At 38.9% G+C, this 22,827-nt stretch overlaps 2 protein-coding genes across 3 annotated transcripts; one reads left to right on the top strand and one right to left on the bottom strand.

Annotated features, from left to right (window-relative positions):
* The first annotated feature begins 6,255 nt into the window (after positions 1-6,255).
* LOC149108650 (molecular chaperone MKKS-like) lies at positions 6,256-22,476 on the top strand. The gene is made up of 10 exons (XM_089293638.1): positions 6,256-6,470; positions 6,600-6,694; positions 7,791-7,970; positions 8,782-9,013; positions 9,372-9,782; positions 10,444-10,598; positions 11,302-11,558; positions 11,920-12,176; positions 14,019-14,095; positions 22,400-22,476. Exons 1-9 carry the CDS (start codon positions 6,414-6,416, stop codon positions 14,058-14,060), a joined length of 1,686 nt encoding a protein of 561 aa, XP_089149764.1. The 5' UTR covers positions 6,256-6,413; the 3' UTR covers positions 14,061-14,095; positions 22,400-22,476.
* LOC149108651 (FAD-dependent oxidoreductase domain-containing protein 1-like) lies at positions 9,062-18,762 on the bottom strand. Of its 2 annotated transcripts, XM_089293639.1 has the most exons (7): positions 18,534-18,761; positions 18,303-18,373; positions 18,113-18,170; positions 16,402-16,506; positions 14,349-16,063; positions 9,836-9,865; positions 9,062-9,523 (listed from the first exon to the last, which is right to left on the bottom strand). In XM_089293639.1, the coding sequence occupies exons 2-5, from the start codon at positions 18,314-18,316 to the stop codon at positions 15,809-15,811; spliced, it is 432 nt and encodes a 143-aa protein (XP_089149765.1). In that variant the 5' UTR covers positions 18,317-18,373; positions 18,534-18,761; the 3' UTR covers positions 9,062-9,523; positions 9,836-9,865; positions 14,349-15,808. The 2 variants fall into 2 exon arrangements, with proteins under 2 accessions (XP_089149765.1, XP_089149766.1); XM_089293640.1 differs by lacking the exons at positions 9,062-9,523; positions 9,836-9,865 and having other exon boundaries at positions 15,455-16,063; positions 18,134-18,170; positions 18,534-18,762.
* Positions 22,477-22,827: the final 351 nt, after the last annotated feature.

A 22,827-nucleotide genomic window follows, 5' to 3' on the forward strand; every position in this document is an offset into this window, starting at 1 on the left:
AACAAGAAAACGACTTATCTGAAGTAAGATATTTCCAGGCCAGGGTCCAAGAGCCAGTACACTGCTATCCAAAATGACTACACATTTCTTTGAAAGGGCATTAAACCTAGAAAGAAAGGAAACATCAACAAAATAGCTGGTTAATATTGATTGTATCACTTAACACTTACTGTTTTCACAATGTTCTTACGAAGGTTGTAATAATTAACACCAGCATGTTTTATTCTGTAACTTTGATTCCATTATGTTACTGGACAAGTCTCCAATCTTCAAGTAAAATTCTTCTTACTAGTTACAATATATCCTGATTCCAATATTTTCTCTCCAACTGAAATGCTTATAACAAGGGTCAGGAAGGCATTTATATGGTCAGACTCTGATCACTCTTTGGACTGAAACCGTTCAATGGTAAACAGAGAAGAAAACGACTTACCTGAAAAAAGGTGTTTTTCTGGCTGTCAACTTGAACCAGGCTTCGAGAGCGTACACACTTTGATCCAGCATGGCTACACTTTCTATTGAAACGATGTTTGCATTCAACCTGGTGATAAAAAGAGCAGAAAACAACAAATTAAATTACTTTTCAACGATTATCGGATCTCCAGTTGTGTTAATTTCGAATATTTGCCCCTAAATACACATTTACAGTGCTTTTCTAAAGCTTTACTTTATTGAAATTGATGAACAAATCTCTCGCAATCGTGTACTTTTAAGAATTCGTTCGGACATCAGAACAATTCCTCGTTGCCCAACCGGTATGTAAGAGTTTATGGGTTCGAATCCCGTCACGGACGGAGATGTTCAATTCTTTGTCCCAAACTCACCACACGATCAAAATTTCATCTTTCACTACTCCCGATTAGATTTCTCTACAGGATACTTGGAATGACACAGTTATTAAAGTGGTCGACGACAAATTCAAGTAAAATAAGGAAAGGGTGAACTTATCTGAATTAAGATTTTTCCAATATGTCATATATAGTGCACCAGCGTTCAAGAATTACACACTGCAATCCAAAATGGCCTCACTTTCTCTTCAATATCCGAGTTCACCTGGCAAAAAGGGAGATTAAACATAAAACGAACTATTTTTTTCATCAACAAATTCGAGACGTGTTTATAAATTTAATAACAGGCAATTCTGCAGTGACTTCTTAAAGCAGGTATCAATACTGTACGGTAAAATTATTTAAGAAAACACTAAATTTTTGTTGGCTGGCAAATCTCAAACAAACTTCCTGGTTCTGCCGAGGACATTAAAATAGTTAAAGATTTTCTCTGCAAGATACTTTAAAATGTATTGACATGGAAGGAGATTTTATTAACTTTAGACTGAAACCGAAAAAAAAGGAAAATTTGAGGTGCTGGACTTATTGTAGAGAAAAAGCGTTTCCAGCCATTAGCAAGCAGTGAACTACTGATTGAAACCACCGAGTCCAAGAGCTAACGAAGTTGTTTTTCTTGCATTGGCGAATTTTCAGTCCTTTGTTTCATAAATTTTCCAGAAACCAAGTGAGGCAAGGTGCAAATAAATTTCTAACACCGGCAAAAAATAGTTTATGAACGTTACTGCTGAGCTTTGGTGGTACATTTAGACAACATTTCTCAGTTAATGAATAGAAAACTGCGAAGATAATATCTGGTCTATCTGAACCAAGATGTTTGCAATACTTACATTGTACCAAAGAACATTAGAGCCACGCACTGTCGTACAAAATGGACTTGTTTTCTCTCAGCATATCTTTTTTAAAACCTGCATGAAAAAGAAGAGGAAGCTTTGATACACTGACTTTTGAAAACTGCGTTAGGCTTAGGAATTTGGTCAAAAAAATGCAGAGCTAGCGGTTCACAGAGACATTTAAAGCATAAATACTATTCAGACAGCGTTTAAACGCACAAAGCAGTATAAACTTATTATTTTTTTGCTACATGAAGACAGTTTATTTGGTTATTTCCCTCGGGATGTACTCTACATAATAAAAGAAAATCAATTATTTTCTTCCTTGGACTGATACTGTAAATGGTATAAGACAGAAGAGTTAAGAAAATGAGAACGAACTTATCTGACTATAAAATCTTTCAGATGTCGTCTACTTGCATCGAAGCGAAGGGTAAAACACTACAATCCAAAATGGCTGCATTTTCTTTCAATGCACGTGCACTCTGTGTTCAACCTTGGAAAAAAGAGAGCAAATGTCAATAAATGAAGTAAATCTCCTTTATTCAATAGAACAGTCTTGTAGTTGTACGATGTTGCTATTTTCAGGCATATTACATTGTATTCGCTAGCCTGAAATCAAGAGACTAGAGAAATGCATTTTATAGTGGTGACTGGCTTTCTTTTCGCTCAGAAAATTTACTGAGTACAAACGTGTTAGGTCTGGGATTCTGGTGGTATATTGTATTTCGATCAATCTTGCTCTGAATTAAATCGTTTACCAGGAAAACGACGAACAAATGACAAAACTACGATGTACTTATCTGGAATCAGTCATTTCCTGTAGTCAACTACCAGGTTGCGCTAGAGCCCAAGAACTACAACCTGCAATCCAAAAAGGTTTCTGGTGCATTTTAATTTAAATTACAATACACTAGAACAAAAAAATCATAAAATTGCAGCAAGGGTCAAACTGAACCATAGCAATCAATTTATCGTGATAGCTATCTTAGTCAGAATTTTTAAATCAGACTTTGCAACAAGGTCAGATCATACTTGTAAAATAAAGATAAAGTAAAACTTAGAATTTACCTGAAATTGGAGTTGATCGCAAAATGAAGAGACTGATAAAGAGAGAACGTAGCTTCAAAGCTGAACACAGCTGCTCATAATAGACTACGAGTAGTCCCTCTTTCACTTAGTCCGTCGTGCGTGACGCGAAAGAAATTCGCGAGAGAAAAATGGCCGCACGATATCCTAGGGGCTAGGAGCGCGCGAAAGGAGGGACTACCGCCTAAGCCCAAGGGTTTGCCCTTTCACGGCCGAGTGATTTTTCGGTGTAGGATTTCTCATCTTGACGTCCTCTTATTATCGCCTGTTATCAATAGCCCAGGGAGATCTGAATAAAATTGCTCTACTCTACTCTTCAAGTAGCCAGGCAAAAACATATGCCGTGAGAAGTATATCTTCGTTCAGTGTTCGTTCAGCGAAACTGCCAAAGAAGTTTTAAACAGAAGACGGCGAATGAGGCCTCTTGTAAGGATTTTCGCTGCGTCTAAAAGTTATTGCGAAAATTTCAACAGAGTTTCAACCGAGAATTTACATTATACATTATACATTATACATAGGAGATCATCCAACTGCGGTGAAATGTTTGCCGATAGCAGCGGAAAATTTCAGGTGAATGTCCGGTTTCAAGTGAGAGTCCGGATCAATCTTTCAAATGGGCGGCAGAAAGGCCAAGTTCAGTGAATTGATATTCGCTGACTTAGACGATGCTGTTGAGCGGCGAAATCACTAACACGCTCGCAGTCGGGTTGGAGGCAGAAAGCTTTGCCAAACAAAACACTGGATGAATTTAAATCTTTCCAAAGCCTGTTGGCAGATTCGCAAGAACATCACGGCTTGCGAAGCGCGATTCCAACGCTTCGATTTGCTCTGGTACCGCTTCGATTTGCTCCGGTTCCAAAACATTCCTGCAAGACGTCACAGGTATCTCGAATGTTGACAACACGTTGTCAACGCGCCTAACATAAGCCAATCATATTTTGGCGTTGTGAGAGCAACGCATATAATTCAAACTCTTGGGCTTAGGCGGTAGTCCCTCCTTTCGCGCTCTCCTCGCCTCCAGGATTTCGCGCGGCCATTTTTTTCTCGCGGTTTTCTTTCGCGTCCCGCACGACGGACTAAGCGAAAGAGGGACTATTCATAGTCTAGCTCATAATGGTTACATTTCCTTTGGGTTCCCCTCTGTTCGTCTAATGCCAGAAGGAGAGAGGAAACTGTCAAAAATATATCACCTTTGAGTTTGAGGTCTTATCAGTCGGTCAATCAGTTTGGTAGTTAGAAACCGGCCATATAACATCGGACAATATCGCCTGCATTAACAAATTTCTTAATGTTCTCTTAGGATTATTTTCTCGCCAGAATTCAACGCAAGTTTGCTCAAAATTGGTTCCATTCGTCAAGTAATTTCTGATTTCACGAAAATGTGAACAATTATGAAAACACGAGGATGAATGAAGAAAAGCCACAATACAATTATAACTCAAATCTGCCTTTATTTCTAAAATTCTAACTAAATATTTTAATATTACTTACCCGAAAATGTATCAAATCAATCGTGTGGCGAAGGACAAGGATGGCTGTATAACATCTCAACAAAGTCGCTCTCAAAGTAAAACCGACTAAATTAAACTCCAATTAAAACATTCACGACCAGTAAGTTCAGCGGTTGTATGGAAACAAACTGTTCCTGCATGAGAAGATAATTTAAATTCTCAGGGAATATTATTGACGTAACTTTAAAACTGTTCAGTCAGATCTTCATACCCTTAGCAACTCAGAGCATCGGAACAATGGACGACAAGCCGGGTCTAAAACACAGGTCACATTCCACAGGTCAAGAGTAGAAATCCTTACTCTACTGATGAATAACTATGCCAAAAGTTTCCCCTCGATCTAAAACAACATTTACGCAGAGTGCTAGGGTTAATTAGGGCTAGGAGACTGAATCTTGGTGCTGTTTATTTATCTGCAGCACAGTGACTCTGTACTCTGACTTGTGGAATGTGACCTGCAGTTCAGACCCATCGTGGACAACATTAAACAGTTACAAATACGACGAACAAGAGAGCTAGTATTTCTGAAATGTGGTATTCAGTAAGAAACTTTCAAACCTGCTATTCCGATGTGCTTGTCTAAACGAACTTGGTAATTCTTTATTCCGAAAGTTTCACACCCTCCCAGTATTCAACAATTTCTTCACTGTGTGGAGGTAAAAAATTGCTCAACGAACTGGTTATACTAAACCACTAAACTGCGGAAAAGGGCAAGCGTAGCGAAACGAGGCGAAAAGCGAACAAGGTCAAGAAATGCAAAAACGAAAGCGTATACTTATCTGCGAAGGAGAGCACATCGACGAAGATACTGGTCCACCTTCACAACACACGACGCTCTCTGACACTAAAATGAACGGGATGTCCTTTGAGACTTCCTTACATACTTGATTAAAATTCATTCCACCCACTAGAAAAGTGTTTGCTGCATCAGAATATTTCATTGAGATTTCTGTGCGTCAAACAATACAGCATACAATGATATCAATAAAAAAATATCGAATAAAGCACGCACTCAGTCGCCAGTTATTTTCTTCTACAAAAGCACAGGTATTTCAAATGAAATTCGTTGAATAGTTTTCAAGAAGTTGACTCTTGAAGTCCTTTGTGATATCACTTAAAACCCCAAGGAAAGACTGAATATGTGTCTTCGGGAGCTTGAAATTCATCGCCGCGTTTTAAATACACAACGTGTCTTATTCTCAATTGTGGTGGCATTTTACAGAGCCAAGCCCTGAAAACTAAAGGTGTCAGGTGTTTACCATGACAGGCACGGAAGGCAGTGCTCGGACTATTCGGTGACAACACTGGGACTCTAAAATTTTGTGAAAGCAAAAAATATAAACATATCAAAAATAATTCTGATAAATGTATTTAACATCAATTCTGTCTTGAATTCCAAACATGATTTGTTACCCACAATGCAAGGATTTGAGTTAGAGACAAAACTAGAGGTCCAGAACAATGCTTTTCTCTGACTTTCCCTTGATAAAAATAACATTTCTCTAACCAAATAAACAACAGACATAGTAACGGTTTCTAGCCTGCCCTCAGGGGCAGCCTTCCTTTCCGCCCATTCATTATGACTGACAAGTTTTTAACAAATCCTTTTTTATAGGGAAAATGTCTTTTTCCTGACCATTTCCTGACCTTTAGCAGGGTGTCTAAAAAAACTCGATTAGCGAATAGTGCAGTGGTGAACAGTCATGGATAGTGGCGGATAGTCGTCAATAGTCACCGCTTTAGTTCAGCACTGATCTGGGTTCGTTGAAACTGATCATGTGAAAAAAAAAATAAAGTAAAATAAAATAAAATACGAATGTGAGGTAAGTGCTCTGTGATTAGTTTATCAACTGAAAAGACACAAACGAGCTGCTCTGATAACCGGTCATAAAAACAACAACATCTAAGCTACATCTTGCGTTAATTGATTATCCAAACCGGTGGCGAAAGTATATGATTGTAAGCAACTATGTCAGCATACATAGTTTAGGTCAGCGGTTTATTATCAAAAGGCTCGGAGCCATTCCTGTAATTAACGTCATGTTGCAGGCAGGAGTAGGCAAAATTTCCTATTTTCTTGTCAAAAGTTTACACAGTTGTGGAGAATACACATGGCTATACTGCATATGACCTGAATGGAGGGTAAAAGTGTTTCTTCAAGGCTGTCTACGAAAGACGAATGGACATCTCAGGTAGGCTGCTAGGAAGATACATTTTCACTTATAAGCAGCTTTTTTTTTAAAAAAAGATAAACTACTTAGTAGCTGAAGCTTATATATGGTATGTATTTTCCTAATATGAGTGTTTTGAATTATATGCAGATTGCCGCAGTGCAGCCGTTGAATGATATTAAGTTAAAGGGCTCGCTACGCGCATTGAAGGATTTAGTTCAGACAGCGCTTGGACCAAATGGAAGGTAATTTTAAGTTCTTACATATAAAATCCCTAACTATATCAATGTAAGCGTAAATTTATTGTAATAAAATAAAACACTCAATTCTGATTGGTCCTCCCCACGTTTTAGTGGTCATTGTATTTAATTTGTTACTTGCATTGTAGCTTAGCCAATAACATGCTGTCAATCATGTTTACTGTAGTGTCGGCTGACACTATAGACCGATATATTGACCGATATATTGACCGACACTCAGCCATTACAAGGCTGATACAAGGCCAATACCTGGCTGATGTATCGACCGAGTATCAGTCAATATATTGGTCAACAGTATCAACCTGCACCACCTAATGTAAACATGATCCCATTTTGTTAATATCCCAGGTAATGAAGGGTTTAGTCTGCTAGATACCCTGGTCCCTGGGGTTTTCTTTCTTCTTCTTCTATCACAAAAAGCCATCTTTGTGGTGGTCAAAAAGAGTGTAAAAAGAAACTGAACTCACTTCCTGCTTCGTGACTCATTTTCGCTACTTCAGGGCACAAATTTGAACATTAGGATATGAAGAGAGTGAGAAAACCTCTGGAATCAGGGTATCTTCTCCAAAGACCTAGCACTAAATAAAGTTTGCTGATTCATGACCTGTATTTGACTGATTTGTTAATGTACATTGATGTCAAACCCAGGGGAGGGGACCCTGGCCATATGTGAGAATTTGACATCTACTACACATCATCCCACCCCTTCAATTATTTTAAATACATGACATTTGTACACGTGGGTCCGGGCATGAGGGTCGGGATGCTTGACTTTGTGAGAGGAGTACTGAGCTTGAAGCCTAACCATATGTAATTGTTGGATCATCTTGGGAATAAAACCCATGACAACTGTTGGAAGGGAAGGGTTTGTTTTCCGTTATGCCTCAGTTAATTTATAACTGGAGGTAGATAAATATCCATTCTGCCAGCTAGGTGGCAATGGAATCTAGTGTCACACTGTACAAAGTAATAGCTGTACCGATACAACAATAATTTCATTCAATACTTTTCACTACAATACATTTATCTTTTTTTTAAAAACATATGAAGTTTCCCATCTTTATACTTGTCTGATACTCAGGTTGAAGTTCTTCCAGTCATCCTCTGGTGGTCATGTGACTGTAACATCAACATCAGGCAAGATTCTTCACAGCTTGTCTGGCTTGTCACACCCCATACCAAGGTTGATACTATCTGCTGTGAAGGGCCATCTTGAAGGCTACAGTGATGGTGGTTTGAGAACAGCACTTCTCTTACTAAGGTGCCTATTAACCTACATGTAATTGCATTTCATCTATCAACACATACAACACATTGCATCCATCCATGAAGCGTGACAAATTAAGCACACAGTTTTACTTTTCAAACGTTTCAACAACACGCACCATGACTGGTACAAAGGAATTTTAAAAGAAAGATTTGTCACGTAAGATTTTAAATTTAAATTTATCTATGACATAATTTTTTATAATATCAATTATTAAATTCTTGAATTTATGAATTTACTTCCATTTTCAACAATGTAATATTGTTATATTTTTTATTGTAAAAAAATCATTTTAATTTTATGTACTTACATTTTAGCTAGGTTGTATTTTCTTTGTTTACTTGTTTATCAATTAATTTATATTTATGTTACTTACTTTAAGAGTGGGCTTCCTGCAAGGCAGGTTTATGGCTAAGCGCAGTTGGTACTATAAATATAGAATTGTCTTATGTACATTGAAAGTTTTGTCCGTTATGTATCACATGCAAAAATGTTAAATTATATTTCTCTTTCAAAGATGAAACTAGTAAGATGAAAGTCCCATATTTGGTACGGAACATGTACAAAAAATGTAATGTAGTTGGAATGATTGCAACAACAACTTGCTCACACCTTGGGTTTAACACCATAAAAAAAAGGTGGAAAGAAACGCTTTGAAAGTAGAGAGTTGTATGAGACCTGATATAATCTTGCAGTTATAGTCAGGGACCAAATCTGCTAGTTTATCTTTTTTTGTAGAAAACTGTTACTGGTAATTGTAGAGGTGTGCATAGATTTATTGATCCTTATTGTTTCTCTGTTATAGTCTGATACAGTCATCCCTTGATCTGCCAGTCCCAAGAGCCCTCATCACTCAGATCAGTCAACATTCACTGCAAGTCATTACCAGTCACCTACAGTCATGTCGATGGAAAATGAATATTGATATTGGTAACATGAAGACCATGCTGTCCATTGTAAACAGCATCATTGGAACAAAGCCTGTTTGTCGTCTTAGTGAATCTGAGAAACAGTATTTAAGTGTGCTCATCATCAAGGTACAGGATTTAATATTTTTTGTGTGTTTATCTAGCGGTGGATACATGTTCAAGGTGCCAATGCACTCACTTAAGTACAAGTTTTTATTAATACCTCAAACATGACTTACACAAGCTAAAGAGATATAACTACCCAGGCCAGTGCTTCAATCATTGAATGTTTGTTAACATGCTATACGGTGGCTTTAGACTCAAACTTAGAAAAACACATGTTTGATGTGAAATTTGACTCTGATCAGGGATGGTAATAAGAGGACATAATAGGAAATTCATTTTGAGATAAACCTTGTTAACTTTTTTATTCCACAATGTCACAATGTCACAATGGTTTGACACCATGCATTGATCAAACACACAGGCATTTCTTCAATCACTACCAAGTAATTCCCAAGACTCTTCAGTGTCTGTCACAGACCTTCAGCCAGTCCAAATAGTGACTTGCGAGGGTGATCCTGTCAATGAGTCCAAGATCATACAAGGTGTCATTCTTCAGGCCCCTGATGTTGCAACCTTTCAAAGAAAAAAAGCACTTTTAAGCCATCATGCCAAAGTGGCTTTGTATAATGTCTCATTGGCAGGGGACACTGATGAATGGTTTAGCGACAACGTTAAAATAGAGACAGCAGGAAGTGGTCATGATGTTAACATGGAGAGTGCTGTGCTACAGCAGATGTTGAAGGTTGCTGATTGGTTGCTAGCTATTGGAGTTAAAGTGGTAGCTTGCCAGAAATGCGTACATCCAGCACTGAAGCAGTACTTGAGAGATAAGGTTTGTATCCAGCCCAGGCAGACATAATCCTAGAAACAGATTTGGGCACCTACCTAAGTGCTGCCTTCACTTCATTTATTCACCTGCAAGATACAACTGGGAGTTAAGCTAAAGAATTCACCTAGTCATGCATACAGCTGTGTAGTGTTTCTGATATCATTGTAAATCTAAGGTCCTACATGTCCAAAAGACAGAGATCTTAAGGACTATGCATGCGTGTACAGTATGTGATAGATACAAGTGTTTTTGACTGAAATATTGAATGTCTCTGTCATGAGATGAAAAATGGGACCCAAAATAGTTGTTGACAGCTGTTTTGTTGGGTGAGGCAGTTCTAGTGGACTAATTTCTTATAAGGGATTAAAGACATAATACACTGAGATAATGCATAATTTGGACTGTCTTTTGTTTGTTTCTTGTTGTATGTATTGCTTGTGGCACATGGCAATAATAATTATTATCGCTGACAATTAATAGCAAGACTGGCAGCCCTGTAGTCTTCATGGAAGAAATGAGATCTAAATGAAATCTAAAACTCAGCTAATTTAGAAACAATTTCAATTTTTGTACAACTAGTGGGATTGACAGACCTGTACACAGCAGTCACTTGTCAGGTTTTTTTTTTTTTTTTTTTTGATAACTTGTTTTGTTTTCATCATAGGGTGCTTATGTGATTGACCGTCTATCCATTGTTCACATCTCTGCTTTGCGACGTCTGACTGGAGCAACAATCCTGAGCACTTTCAGCATGGACATTACTGAATCAAGCTTTGGTCAAGTCGGGAAGATTGAACATATGGTGTTGAATGACAAAAGGTCAGCTTCCTAAATCCAATGGTGCATTTAATGTATGGAGGTACAACCCACCATGTACTCTACATGTACATCACTTTATTTTAATTTCCATCCTTTGGTAATTATGATTACATAATGTCTTTTACCCTTAGTTTTCATTTTTTCATAACTGTTGTTCTGATCCTGCTTCTTGCTAATAAAATTACTAGATTTAGAGCGGTTTTCAACTGAGTGTCAAAAGTAATCAGGCAGTTACGTAAGTCTTGGTTTTACTACAGTTTGAGATTGGTGGAATAATCTAATTGGTAAGTAATGGTTTGGTTTTGGTTTTACGGCACTCAATTGAAAACCACTCTATTGAGCCAGGTTTGGTTTGACTTGGTTGAACTCTCCTATCAGAAGCATCACTTCAGTCCATACATTCATTCACCATATACTTGTAGTGTACAGTGACAACAATATCTCAAACAAATGGGCCTTCTGCATCCAATGGTCACATGATACAAAATGCACCAAGCTGGATGGCAAAGCAATACAGCAGTCTCCCAAACAAACTTAAGGGACTAACCAACCAGTAAACCTTGATTTTGCTTTGAATTAGAGGTACATGCCTTTGCAGAGCTTACATGTATCATCCTGCATGGTAAATGTCATGTCAGTGACAACTGGTTGCAAAAAGGCCAGTTAGCAAACCTGCTTTTCTTTTTCGTATATTTTTAAACAGCTACATTCATTTGGTGCCAGAGTCCACATTAACTTCATCTTCTGTGTGTACTCTTTTGCTGTGCTCACCAGATGAGACATCCCTTGACGAGCTGAAGACAGTTTGTCAAGCATCTGTTAGTGCGTTACATGAGACTTTGGGATGCCCATATGTGGTGCCTGGTGCTGGATGTCTAGACACACACTTAGCATCATTCTTGAGACAGTATGGGAAAACGAATGGCTCAAAGATTGCTGCAGTTCTTGGCTGTACTAGAGGTAAACACCTTGTTTGGCACTGGTATATAGCTTTGTGTGCTTTAGCAGTAACCCTCAGGGTCTTCAACAGTAACCACCTGTACTTCTTGATCTAAGCCGGCTATCCTGCTTAGCTAGTATTCCCATTCCTTATAAACAGATGGCAAAATCAGCCACCTTCTCCAGCAAAAATGCTGCTACTTGGAAACTCTGTGACGACCCTGTAACCTTACTTGCCACTAGAAATGCAAGTCGTAAGCTTGCTGATGAGGAATGCCTGTTGGCTTGAAATACAAATTGATTGAATTATTTTAAGTTAGTTTGAAGTCCTTGGACATGCCTTATAATTCCTACTTTAATCTCTAGGAATTTTTTTTCTTAGGTCAATTTGTTGCTATCATCAACAATGTAGCCCATTGCCTTGAATCCTTGGCCGGATACCTAGAGCATGACGGTGGCAGTCACGTGACTGACTCAGCCAATCAGCATCACTGGAGTCTTTCTCCCAGAGCACTGGATCTTAAGCCCAGCATGCTTCACTGCATGTGTGGTTTGGTGTCATGTGATCAGTCATTAGAGTGGAGCATGATGGGACATGTCGAGAACTCCTCTGGTCATAACAGAGACGGCTGTTGCACAGTGGGTGCTAAGGAAATATTTGACAATGCTGTCCTCGATGTGTACTCAATAAAGATAAATTCTTACAGGACTGCATTTGAAACTGCTAATGCTATAGTAAGATTCACTGTGTAGTTTGTAGCAGTGTGGCGGGAAATTAAAACTCGCAAGATATTTACGGTGCCGCCTATTGGTTCAGTTCTGTTTTTCTGTCATCTTTTCTGTTCCAGTTTTATAAACCACAATTAGGTTATTATTCTCTTTTTTATCATTTGTCTTGAATTTTTTGGGTGGTTTTTGGAGGGGGGGGGGGGGGGGGGAGTTTGATAGATGAAAGTTGCACGTCCTTCTGATTCAAGTCCGAGGGAACAAGAAGCTCCAGAGCTTACAACTGGGCCTGTCAGCTTGACCACTAAGTAAAACAGTATGAAAGGCACAGTAGAGCGCCGTACCTTAGCCCCCCTTTCCTAGGCAATTAAAATCTTCATGCACGCGTTGAGTTCTTATTCCATCTTAGTGGAAAGCCAGCAAAACAATCCTTTATTTAAAGTGGTCAGCACGCCACGAGAGTAACGCCACAAAATATTCGAAACGGAAAGAATCGAAAATGACTCCTATCATAATCGGCGTTTTACCGGCAGCCCTGTTTACCCTGAGCATTAAAAAAGCGCCGACAATTGTTTTTAGATACTATTAGATCTCCTGAAGGGTCGCGTTGTTCGAAAGCCGGTTAACGCTAACCCAGAATTAAAAGTTAACCGAAGTATTAATTTTTCGTATATAAAAACGTGTTGTACTGTTTACGTTTTGTGAAGTTTGAGCTTAGTCAAACTCAGAACAGAAGGACAAACAGTATAAACATAAAACCTCACCAAAAGTTACACAACTTAAATCAAAATTCTCGCTAATCCTGGGTTAGTTTAATCGGGCTTTGGACAACCCGGACAACAAAACGGAAGTGAAATTAGACAGTATAACCATTAGTGAATTTATGTTTTTTGATTCATTTGGAGAAATCTACCAAACTTGGGTAAATGAATTGAAAGTCTAGGCACTGTCACTGCCCGCTGAGGAAACGGGCGGCGTTTCGACACACAACCCAAACAACTGTTGCGAACAAAACTGCGGAGGCCCTTTGCTCCCCACGGAGTGAAGGTGGCAAAGAAGGAGAGAAAGAGCAAGACGGGTGTGGTAACCTAATTATCAATTCAAAATGTGTTACTTTTATAAAGGAGTATTAATCGAGTAACAGTAGCGCTTGGAAATCATCGACGAGCCGAAGAGGTCACACAAAAAACTATTGAAACCTCTCGGGAAGATCGAGCACTACTACGAATGACGAACGCTAACTTTATCTTAAAGGTCTATTCTATAGAAAATTCAAAAGAAAACCTCTTCGAGATGCGTAATGTTTGGCGCCGCTCATTCGATATATCATGATATTATGAGCCCATAAACTCATTCATCAAAGGCGTCTTTTGCTGTTACAAAACATAAAATTGTATAACATCCCTGGTATAGAAGCTTTCAGAGAAAGTTTAATTTTTTGTTATAGTAATCTGGCTGAGCGCACGTGGCCCTCAACTGCAATGCTCGTCTGTAGTGGAACTTATTTAATCATTTAAATTTTTCGCTCTGTGGTTAATGCTATCGGCTTTGTGTTTACTTTACTACCCTGTACCATACGAAAAACTAATAGCTTCCTGCAAGAAGCCTGAAATTGTGAAATTGACGGTTTCCAAACGAATTCATGATACATACCAAGCCACGCTTATTGATACTTTTGCGTGTGGTTTAAAATCCCTTAAATAAACTTTGAAGTCCTTTCACTAGACATTTACAAATTATCTTTTCGTTTTTCAGCTAAGCAACGACATCAATGACAAACCTGTTGATTCGACTTGATGGCAGATAGTGATGATCACAGAAACACTGAGCGAGTAAGTAGTCTTGTAAGGGAGGCCGATGATTTAAAATGGAGTGCGTGCGAAAGCAGACGGATTTCAGCTTGTTGTTTTATGTAGAAGCGCTTGCAGTCCAGTTAAACAACGGTGGGGCAAATTGACTTGCAACCCGGAGTAAGTGCGCAAACTGCACTGTTAAACTTAATCAGCAGATATATTTAAGACGTTATCGAAAATCTGAATATCGCAATGGCAAAAAAATAACCCTAATGGAAATGATAAGACCAACCTGTCTTGAATCAGAGCTGTTCCGTGCTGCGCGTGCTCGGCTAACCGACGCCCCTGAAATATTGTTCAGCCCGGCCTGATGTGAATCCTAGACATATCGCCTTAGGGAACTAGGGAAGTTTCGTGCTATTTTTAAAATAGAAAGACTCGTTCTCCCTCCCGCCGACTTTCAGCAGAACATTCGTTTCAGAAATTATCCAACGAAACTTCGGCGACAGCAGGTTTTAATCGAAGCTGCCATGAACACGTTGCTTTCGCGAGAACAATTATTAAGTTCTCGTGTCATGAATATTTAAAAGATAGCTGAGTTTTCTAAAAAGCACATGCCTTGTCTTTTATTTGCTTCGGGAGGTTTTCCTCTTCTAATCAAGAATCTTAACAGAATAAGGCCGGTTCGTTTAATTTTATCTGCAGCTGGTGATTTTAATGCTGTTGCCTTTTTCGTTGCATTCGAGGAGCAATACAATATAAATTGGAATAGAAATCGCTCTAGCTCCCTGTCCTCAATGGAACATTGTCTGGGTGTGATCAAGAGCCCATCACTGGTGTAATATCGTCTTCCGCACGTGTTAGCAGTCGCAAGCTGTTTACATTCACAAACGCAAGCGAATAATTATTTAAATCATTGTCATTCACGACACACAATCATGGCCATAAGGCGTTAAAGACGTCGCCCAACGACGTTTTCCCAGCGGCCGCGTAATACCAGTTATTGACTTGACGTTATTGCAATAATTTCGTAATCGATAACTGATGAACAGTTCATAGATTAGATCAGTTACCAGAATAGTAATTGTTATAATGACGATGACGACGATGATGATGATGATGATGATGATGATTAAAAGAGGACTGTGATGACGGTAACGATGATTAATTTATCACATGTGGCTACTAAAAACATACTACGCATAACGCTTCGAAAGAAAGTCGGCGCATGAATCACTATCTATAATTAAAATAAACTATAGTCGCTAATTCAAACGCTCCGAAAATTTAGGGGGCCTCTAAATTACCTCATGTTTTCGGAATTCTTTGTTACTATAAGCCGAAGTCCTGGAGCCATATTCCCTTTGAGAACCAGAATACATCGAGCACATTACGACGTTTAGTCTCGAATCATTTTCAATCAAATGTGATCACCTCAGATATGACTTTGTTAATTAGAAAATGTTCACAAATTTGGGTGCCTTCCATTTGACCAAAATTCCGGAATTTTCGAAACGAGGGCAAATTTCTTGAGAAAGTTTCCGAAAATTCGAAAATCACACAACATTTTCGAAAATTTAGATAAAGCTCACGAGGATATTCTCTTTTCGGTAAATTGTAGAAAATGCTGTTCTATTTGCCTCTGGAAATTTCCGGAAATGCAAACCTGAAGGTTTGGTCGGATGGAAAGCGCCCTTTGACACCAATTAATTTTACGTCTTCTCAACCTAACAAGTCGCCATAACCATCTAGCTAGATAATGTTTGTCTCTCTCAATGGTTCTTTCTTGGTAACACGCTCGTAGCTAAATGCTGTAAGGTCGATTGTCTGAAATCCACCGTCCAAAATTAATTCACTGACGGCTCGCCCTACAGCGGGAGACTGCTGACTACCATGACCGCTAAAGCCGTTCGCAAAAATGAGATTCCTTATCTGGGGATGTCGTCCAATAATGGCATTTTGATCCAGTGTGTTGTACTCGTAGTGGCCAGCCCAGGCGCTCTTGACCTGGTGAATTGAAAGATAAAATCACAAGCGCTGATCCTATTACACCTTGGCTAAACATAATACTGTGTATCTTCAGAAGTATTCATAAAAACATTTTCCTAAAACAGAAATTTAAGCTTAAAATCTCTGAAAACATAGTTGACTTAGATACGTCAGGTTCCAAAATGTTCCCCGCTTGCTTAGGATGTGTGGCATTATTGTTTGACAAGGGTACTTTGTGATCCCCCCACCCCAAACGACACACACAGACATAAGCTCCAGGCTAAATACGGTTTTTACGCTGCCTAGTACGAAACGGGAATAGAAGAACATTTGAAAAACGACTCTGAGGGACTTACCTTGAGACACTCAAATGCAGAAATTCTGTGAACTAAATTTGGCTTAATTCTCTTGTGAAAATACTCATAGTCGATTTCAAAATCAGAAGATTCGTGGTCATCTTCCTGTGTTAAAACAATAACAAAATGTTTTTACGCAGAAATTCCCTTTTGATGACAGTTTGGTGATACCAACTTTATAATTCTTGGTGTTTAAGTCACGAGTCGATAAGCAAGTAATTAAAACAATCTGAGCAGTATTATCCAGGCTACTTATGGCCCAGACCACCACTCTCTTTCGAAAATAGAGGAAGGCTTGGGTAAAAAAAATACTCTTGAGCGGTTATGGAGTAATTGGGGCTGGACACAAAGAACAAAATGTGGCAGAACGGCAATCCACGAGAGTAGCAGTTGGAGAACTAAGGAGCAACTAAATGAAGATGCTCTGAGAGCAATATATTCTTCTTTGAATTGTGTAACAAGCAGAGAAACTGCCAAACAAGGGGTATTTTGAAGACGTAAAATGCAAGGCCGACATGCGAAAACTCTGTTCGCCTTACAAACGGCGGCTCCGCCCGCAATACGAGCGGCATTAAAACCGAGCTGTCCTACCGAAACGACACGATAATGTTTTTCTTCACAACAGACAAAAGTAGAGACAATGCTTAAGTCGCTTTGACCTTAACTTGAGAATTCCGGGTTTAATTTGACGAGGAACAGCATATTTTGTTCAGAATAATGCAACTAATATCTTACTTGACGACACTCCACGAACTACGAGCGATTTGCCGGTGACCCATTTTTGGCGCCAAATTAGAAGCTTAGGGAAACAAAATGTTTCATACTTTTCAATTTTTGCAATCTGATATGATTTTTGGAAATGTAAATGCTGGTTAGTGAATATTCAATGCAATCTCCAGCGAGAAAAGTTGCCCGATTACAATGCCTTTCCTGTTAACATACATTAACGTCAAGATAGTAAAGTTTTTCCCGCCTACTGAATCCTGATTGGTCAATTCAAATTTCAGCCGCGCCAGCCGTATGCACGGTACCCAGCCCCTTCCCACACACTCCCCCGAAATAGGCAATCCCATAAGCACCCTCGCCGACACTATTAGCTAAGTATGGGTAGTCTTTTTCAAAGTGCTCCAAAAAAACATGACGTCAGCAAGTACAGCTTATCCGCTGGTGTTTATGGTACATGTAACCTCACAGGACAAAGCTGTTCACACAAACACGTCATACTTTTTAAACCTTCTAAGAGAAAAGGTTACTGTTTGCTGTCTCACGAAGAACAACTCAATGGAAGGAACAGTTAAATTAGGCTGTGGCTTTTTGTTCTATGCAGGAAATCCGGGGTTAATAATAACTTTTAAAGACTGCAGGTGACAACCCTAAAAAACATTATTTGATAATCTCCTTGTATTTATGGCAGTTGTCTCAAAATTTCCTGTTCCCCCAAAGCAACGCCTGCACATAAATCACACCAACGTACTTCCAAACTGTCAGTACAGTGTCAGAGTAAGTTTCGCAACCAAATGGGGTACTGGAGAAAACAACTGCATCCACATGTACAGGGTTTCAAAGCTATCCTTTACATTACAGAATGTTAATGAAGTCATTTTAAAGATTGGAATTTAAAGAGGCTTGTATTTTCTTTCAAGTTCCTTTTTCATATTTTTCCATTGGGAAGAAGAAAGGTACAGTACTCTTAAAGCTGCTCTCAACTTACCATTCCTAGTAAAATAGCCACCGGTTTTGAAGGTCTTGCTCCTACCGATAGCCAATATCTGAAACAATTCACAAGTAATTCTTATATCTAATCTCACGACATATCGCAGTTCATAACTTATAACTTATAACTAATAACTTAAACTTATAACTGCCTTATGAAACATAATTCAGGTGACTTCTCAACTTACTTTATTCTATCCATGTTTAAGCTTGCCAGCTTTTCATTTCAGGTGTTAGGTATTGGATCGAAAGTCCCCACCTAGATGAATTGATAGATAGATTTTTGTTTCGTTAATGCTCTAGTCTGGTCTTGAACTTTTACATACAGTAACATGTACAGGTCATGCACATGTGACTGTTTACACCGCATCCCAAAACAAAGCTAATAAGTTATAACCGCGGATATAAGTATTCCTCACCTGCTCCAGATATCCATAGTTTCGAGGCCTTTTTCTGTTGGTTGCCACGATGAAAAAGAAAGGCTTATTCTTGCAGCCATAGAGGGCAAAACGTAAAGTAACTATTGGAGGCTTCATGGTCGAAATAACCTTTCAGCTAAAACAGTCAGGCGTTTCAAGCGAAAAATCGCTCAGGAGCTGGTGACTAGAACCCAGACTTCTAATGGCCAACGAACAATATGGCGGCAGAATGCAGACAGAGTAGCCATTAATTGTAAGAATGGCTGCGAACCTTTTGATAATAAACCGCTGACCATACCCAACACTGCTGATAATACCTAGTTCACCCATTGTTTCCGTTCATTCCCCTTATTTACCTTCATTTAGCCTCATCCACGATCATTCATACACCCTCATTCACGTTCCGTCACTTGCATTCACCCTTATTCACGTTCATTCACCCTCATGTACCTTCATACACCCTCATTCACGTTCAGTCACTTGCATTCACCCTTATTCACATTCATTCACCCTCATTCACCTTCATTCACCCTCGTTCACCATCATTCACCCTCATTCACCCTAATTCACCTTCATTCACCCTCATACACCCGCATTATCCTTCATTCACCTTCAGTTCATACACCATCATTCATCCTCATTCATCTTCATACAATATCATTCACCCTCATTCACCCTCATTGACCCTCATTCACCTTCATACATCTTCATTCACCTTCATACACCTCCATTCACCTTCATACACCTCCATTCACCTATCTACACCTCTATTCATCTTCATACACTTTCATACACCATTATTCACCTTCATACACCATCATTCACCCTCATTCACCTTCATTCACCCTCATTCACCATCATTCACCCTCATTCACTCTCATTCACCTTCATTCGCCATCATTCATCCTCATTCACCTTTATTCACCCTCATTCACCTTCATACACCAACATTTACGTTCATTCACCTTCATACACCTTCATTCACCTCCACTCACCCTCATCCACCTTCATACACCTTTATACACCATCATTTACCTTCATACACCATCATTCACCCTCATTCATCCTCAATCACCTTAATTCACCATCATTCACCTTCATACTACATCACCCTCATTCACCTTCATTCACCCTCATTCACCATCATTCACCCTCATTCACCTTTATTTACCATCATTCACAATTATTCACCCTCTTGCACCTTCCTACACCACTATTCACCCTCGTTCACCTTCGTACACCTTCATTCACCACCATTCAACCTTATTCACCCTCATGCACCTTCATACCCCATTATTCACTGGGTGCTAGCTTATCTCAGTACGTGTGACCTTGTCAGTTAATATAACTAGCATGTGTGTATGAACAAGTTAGTGAAATTCTCTAAGGTTTTTGTTATGCGATCTGTTGTTTTCTGTTCTGAATTTTTGGTGACTTCTGTCCACCTATATTCATCAGAGTTGCAATCTTAAGGTTCGCTTTTCAAACGAATGTTAAGATTGCAACTCTGATGAAGGTGGATAGAAGCCATTAGAAGAGAAAACAACAGATCGAATAACGAAAACCTTAGAGAACTAGATATCATTTACCGATCGCAACACTGGAAGCATAATTTCAGTCACATCAAGTTAGTGTAAAATAACGTTTTTTTTTAACGGAATGTAACGTTTAACATTTTATTTTGCACTTGTGGCTACAGTACACAAAGGAAAAGGAAACCGAAGAAATATCGCCAATGTTAGAAAATAATGCACTGTGTGGACGTATGAGTTTGTATAGCAAGCCGCACACGACTTATGAACCCAGTCTTTCCGCGAGTTAAATTCTTGTTTTATGAATAAAGAGGTTGAGATTACATTTATTTAGTTTTGTAACATCGGCGGCGAAAGCGCGTCTTCAAGCTTCCTGGGTCACTTTCAGCTGTATTTCTAAGCAGCAAAGTTTAACGTGGGAGGAGGAAAGAATGCGCCTGTTAATTGAGGACCAATTGCCGGACAGTTCCTGCGAATGTGGAGGGGCGAGGCTAATATTTGTTTTTCTCTAGGCCTTTTGTAGCTCAAGGAACGACATCAGCTCCAAAGTTTACTTGATATACTTAGTTGTGTTGAATTGCGGACGTTAACCTGATCTAAATTTCACTAATGTAGCTTTTTTATGGCCGATAGTTGTAAGTTAACATCGTCTTATAATAACGAAAACTTCCAAAAACGCATGGTCTTCAACACGCCTTATCTCCCCCTCCCCCACTCTGATTTTTGTGGCTTTTTGGCAAAAGTTGATCTTTACCTTACTTCATGTTCAGTTTTGAAAAAATCTGTCAGTGGGCGTAAACGTCTTTAAACTAGGAAAATTTCAGAATTGCAATTTTGCAGTCGCAAAGTGCTATAGCCCTGGAAACTTTGATCGAAAATCCCTAATCTAACATTTCGATTTGCGAACTAAGACCTGAAAGTTTGGATTGGAATGTTGCATCAATCGGGCACGTGTGACCTGTAACTTGTAATTGGTCTATAACAACCTGATTCCCAGGGAGGCAGAGAAGAGGGAGCCTGGGAACGAGGTTGGGTCTATTTAAAATTGACGTCAGTTTCTTTTGGGTCTGTCTTCTTATTGATGATAAATTGCGTCATAACATTGTCAAAGTGGCTGTGGAACCACGAGCCGCAGGTGAGTGGTTCCGTAGTAAACTTTGACAATGTTACAACGAAATTAATCATCAATAAGAGGACAGACGCATAAAAAACTGACGTCAGTTTGTTTTTTTACAATAACAAGACCTCAAAATGGTCCAATGCCGGGAATAAATGAGGGGAAAAGACGCCGTAAACTTGCCGTAAATAAAGATAAGTGAATTTTATTCAAAATGACGCCAACATTGTCTATAGCTTTTCTCGCTTTTTGATTCGCTACTGAAAAAAGTCCATAAAATCTCATTGGTTAAAAAGTCGACAGTTTGACAGCAGAAAGTTGAACTTGAAAGCTTGCATAAATTAAAATTTTATCCGTCTGAGCGCGAGAAATTAGACAGTTATTATAAAAAAACAAATTCTAACAAAACCGAAAAACCGAAGTTTCTTGGCACAAAAACCGTAAAACCGGTCTCAAGAATGGGCAAAACCGCAAAACCGAAAATCCCAACGACCCCGTCAGAATTTAATTGTCCAGTAATATTTCTAAATCTTCCTCGGAGCACTTTCATTTACCATCATTCACCTTCATACACCTTCATTCACCATCATTCACCCTCATGCACTTCCATACACCCTCATTCATCTTAATTCACCCCCATTCGCCTTCATACACCTTCATACACCTTCATTCACTATCATTCACTATCATTCACCCTCATGCACCATCATTCACTCTCATTCACCGTCATTCACCTTCATACACCATCATTCACCCTCATTCACCTTCATTCACCCTCATTCACTCTCAAGTACATTAATGCAAAGAATGTTGTAATACATTTTCAAACTTCTGTAACGTTTACACTGTAGCCCAAGAGAATTACATGCAGTGGGAATGTTTTATAAGAACTACATATTGAGCTAAGTCACCCACCCCTGTAAGAAGGCCAGCTGTATCGCGAACAAGTGCACTTATGTCCAGGATTGAGTGTACTTACAAAATTAATAATATACATGAAAAAATTAAACGATTCTGATTGGCTGAGAGCAGTGCAGTTCAAGTGTAACACGAGTGCAAAAAGTGTAACATCAGTGAAAAAAGTGTAACACCAGTGCAAATTAAACGTCGTGATTTTGGATTATGATTGACTGAAAGACAATAGAATTGTTGTTTACAGTCTATCGAACTTTATCTCTGGCAATCTTTGTTAACTTTTCCTTTGTGTACTTTTGCAGTGAAAAAGCTGGTTCACCGCGTCAAATGGACAGGATAAACCTTCAGATACGGAAGGTACAGGAAACCTGAAAAATAACAGTTTGATAAGAAAGAAAAACACCAAAGACATAATGATAAACAATAAAGGAACAAGGATGGCTAAGGATGGAGAAGATTAACACAGATTGCAAACGAAGAATTTGAAAAATTGAGGCTAAACTTTTCAATATGTGCAAACCGTGACTGAGCTCCTTTAAATAAGCTTAAATTTGGCTATTTCCGTAAAAAAAATCACGAGAAATTATGAGAACTAAAGAAAATGTTAAAAAGAAACCGAACAAATGGCAAGATTTAAATTCTACAAAGAAACTAAATTCTAGATACAGAAGCGCTAAATTAAAATACCGTAGTGCAGCACGTTCTTTCCAGCGAACTTTGTCCGCAGGAA

Source organism: Orbicella faveolata, unplaced genomic scaffold (genome assembly GCF_042242905.1).
Source record: "Orbicella faveolata isolate gen_17 unplaced genomic scaffold, um_ofav_v1 contig_25, whole genome shotgun sequence".
Classification (NCBI taxonomy): domain Eukaryota; kingdom Metazoa; phylum Cnidaria; class Anthozoa; order Scleractinia; family Merulinidae; genus Orbicella; species Orbicella faveolata.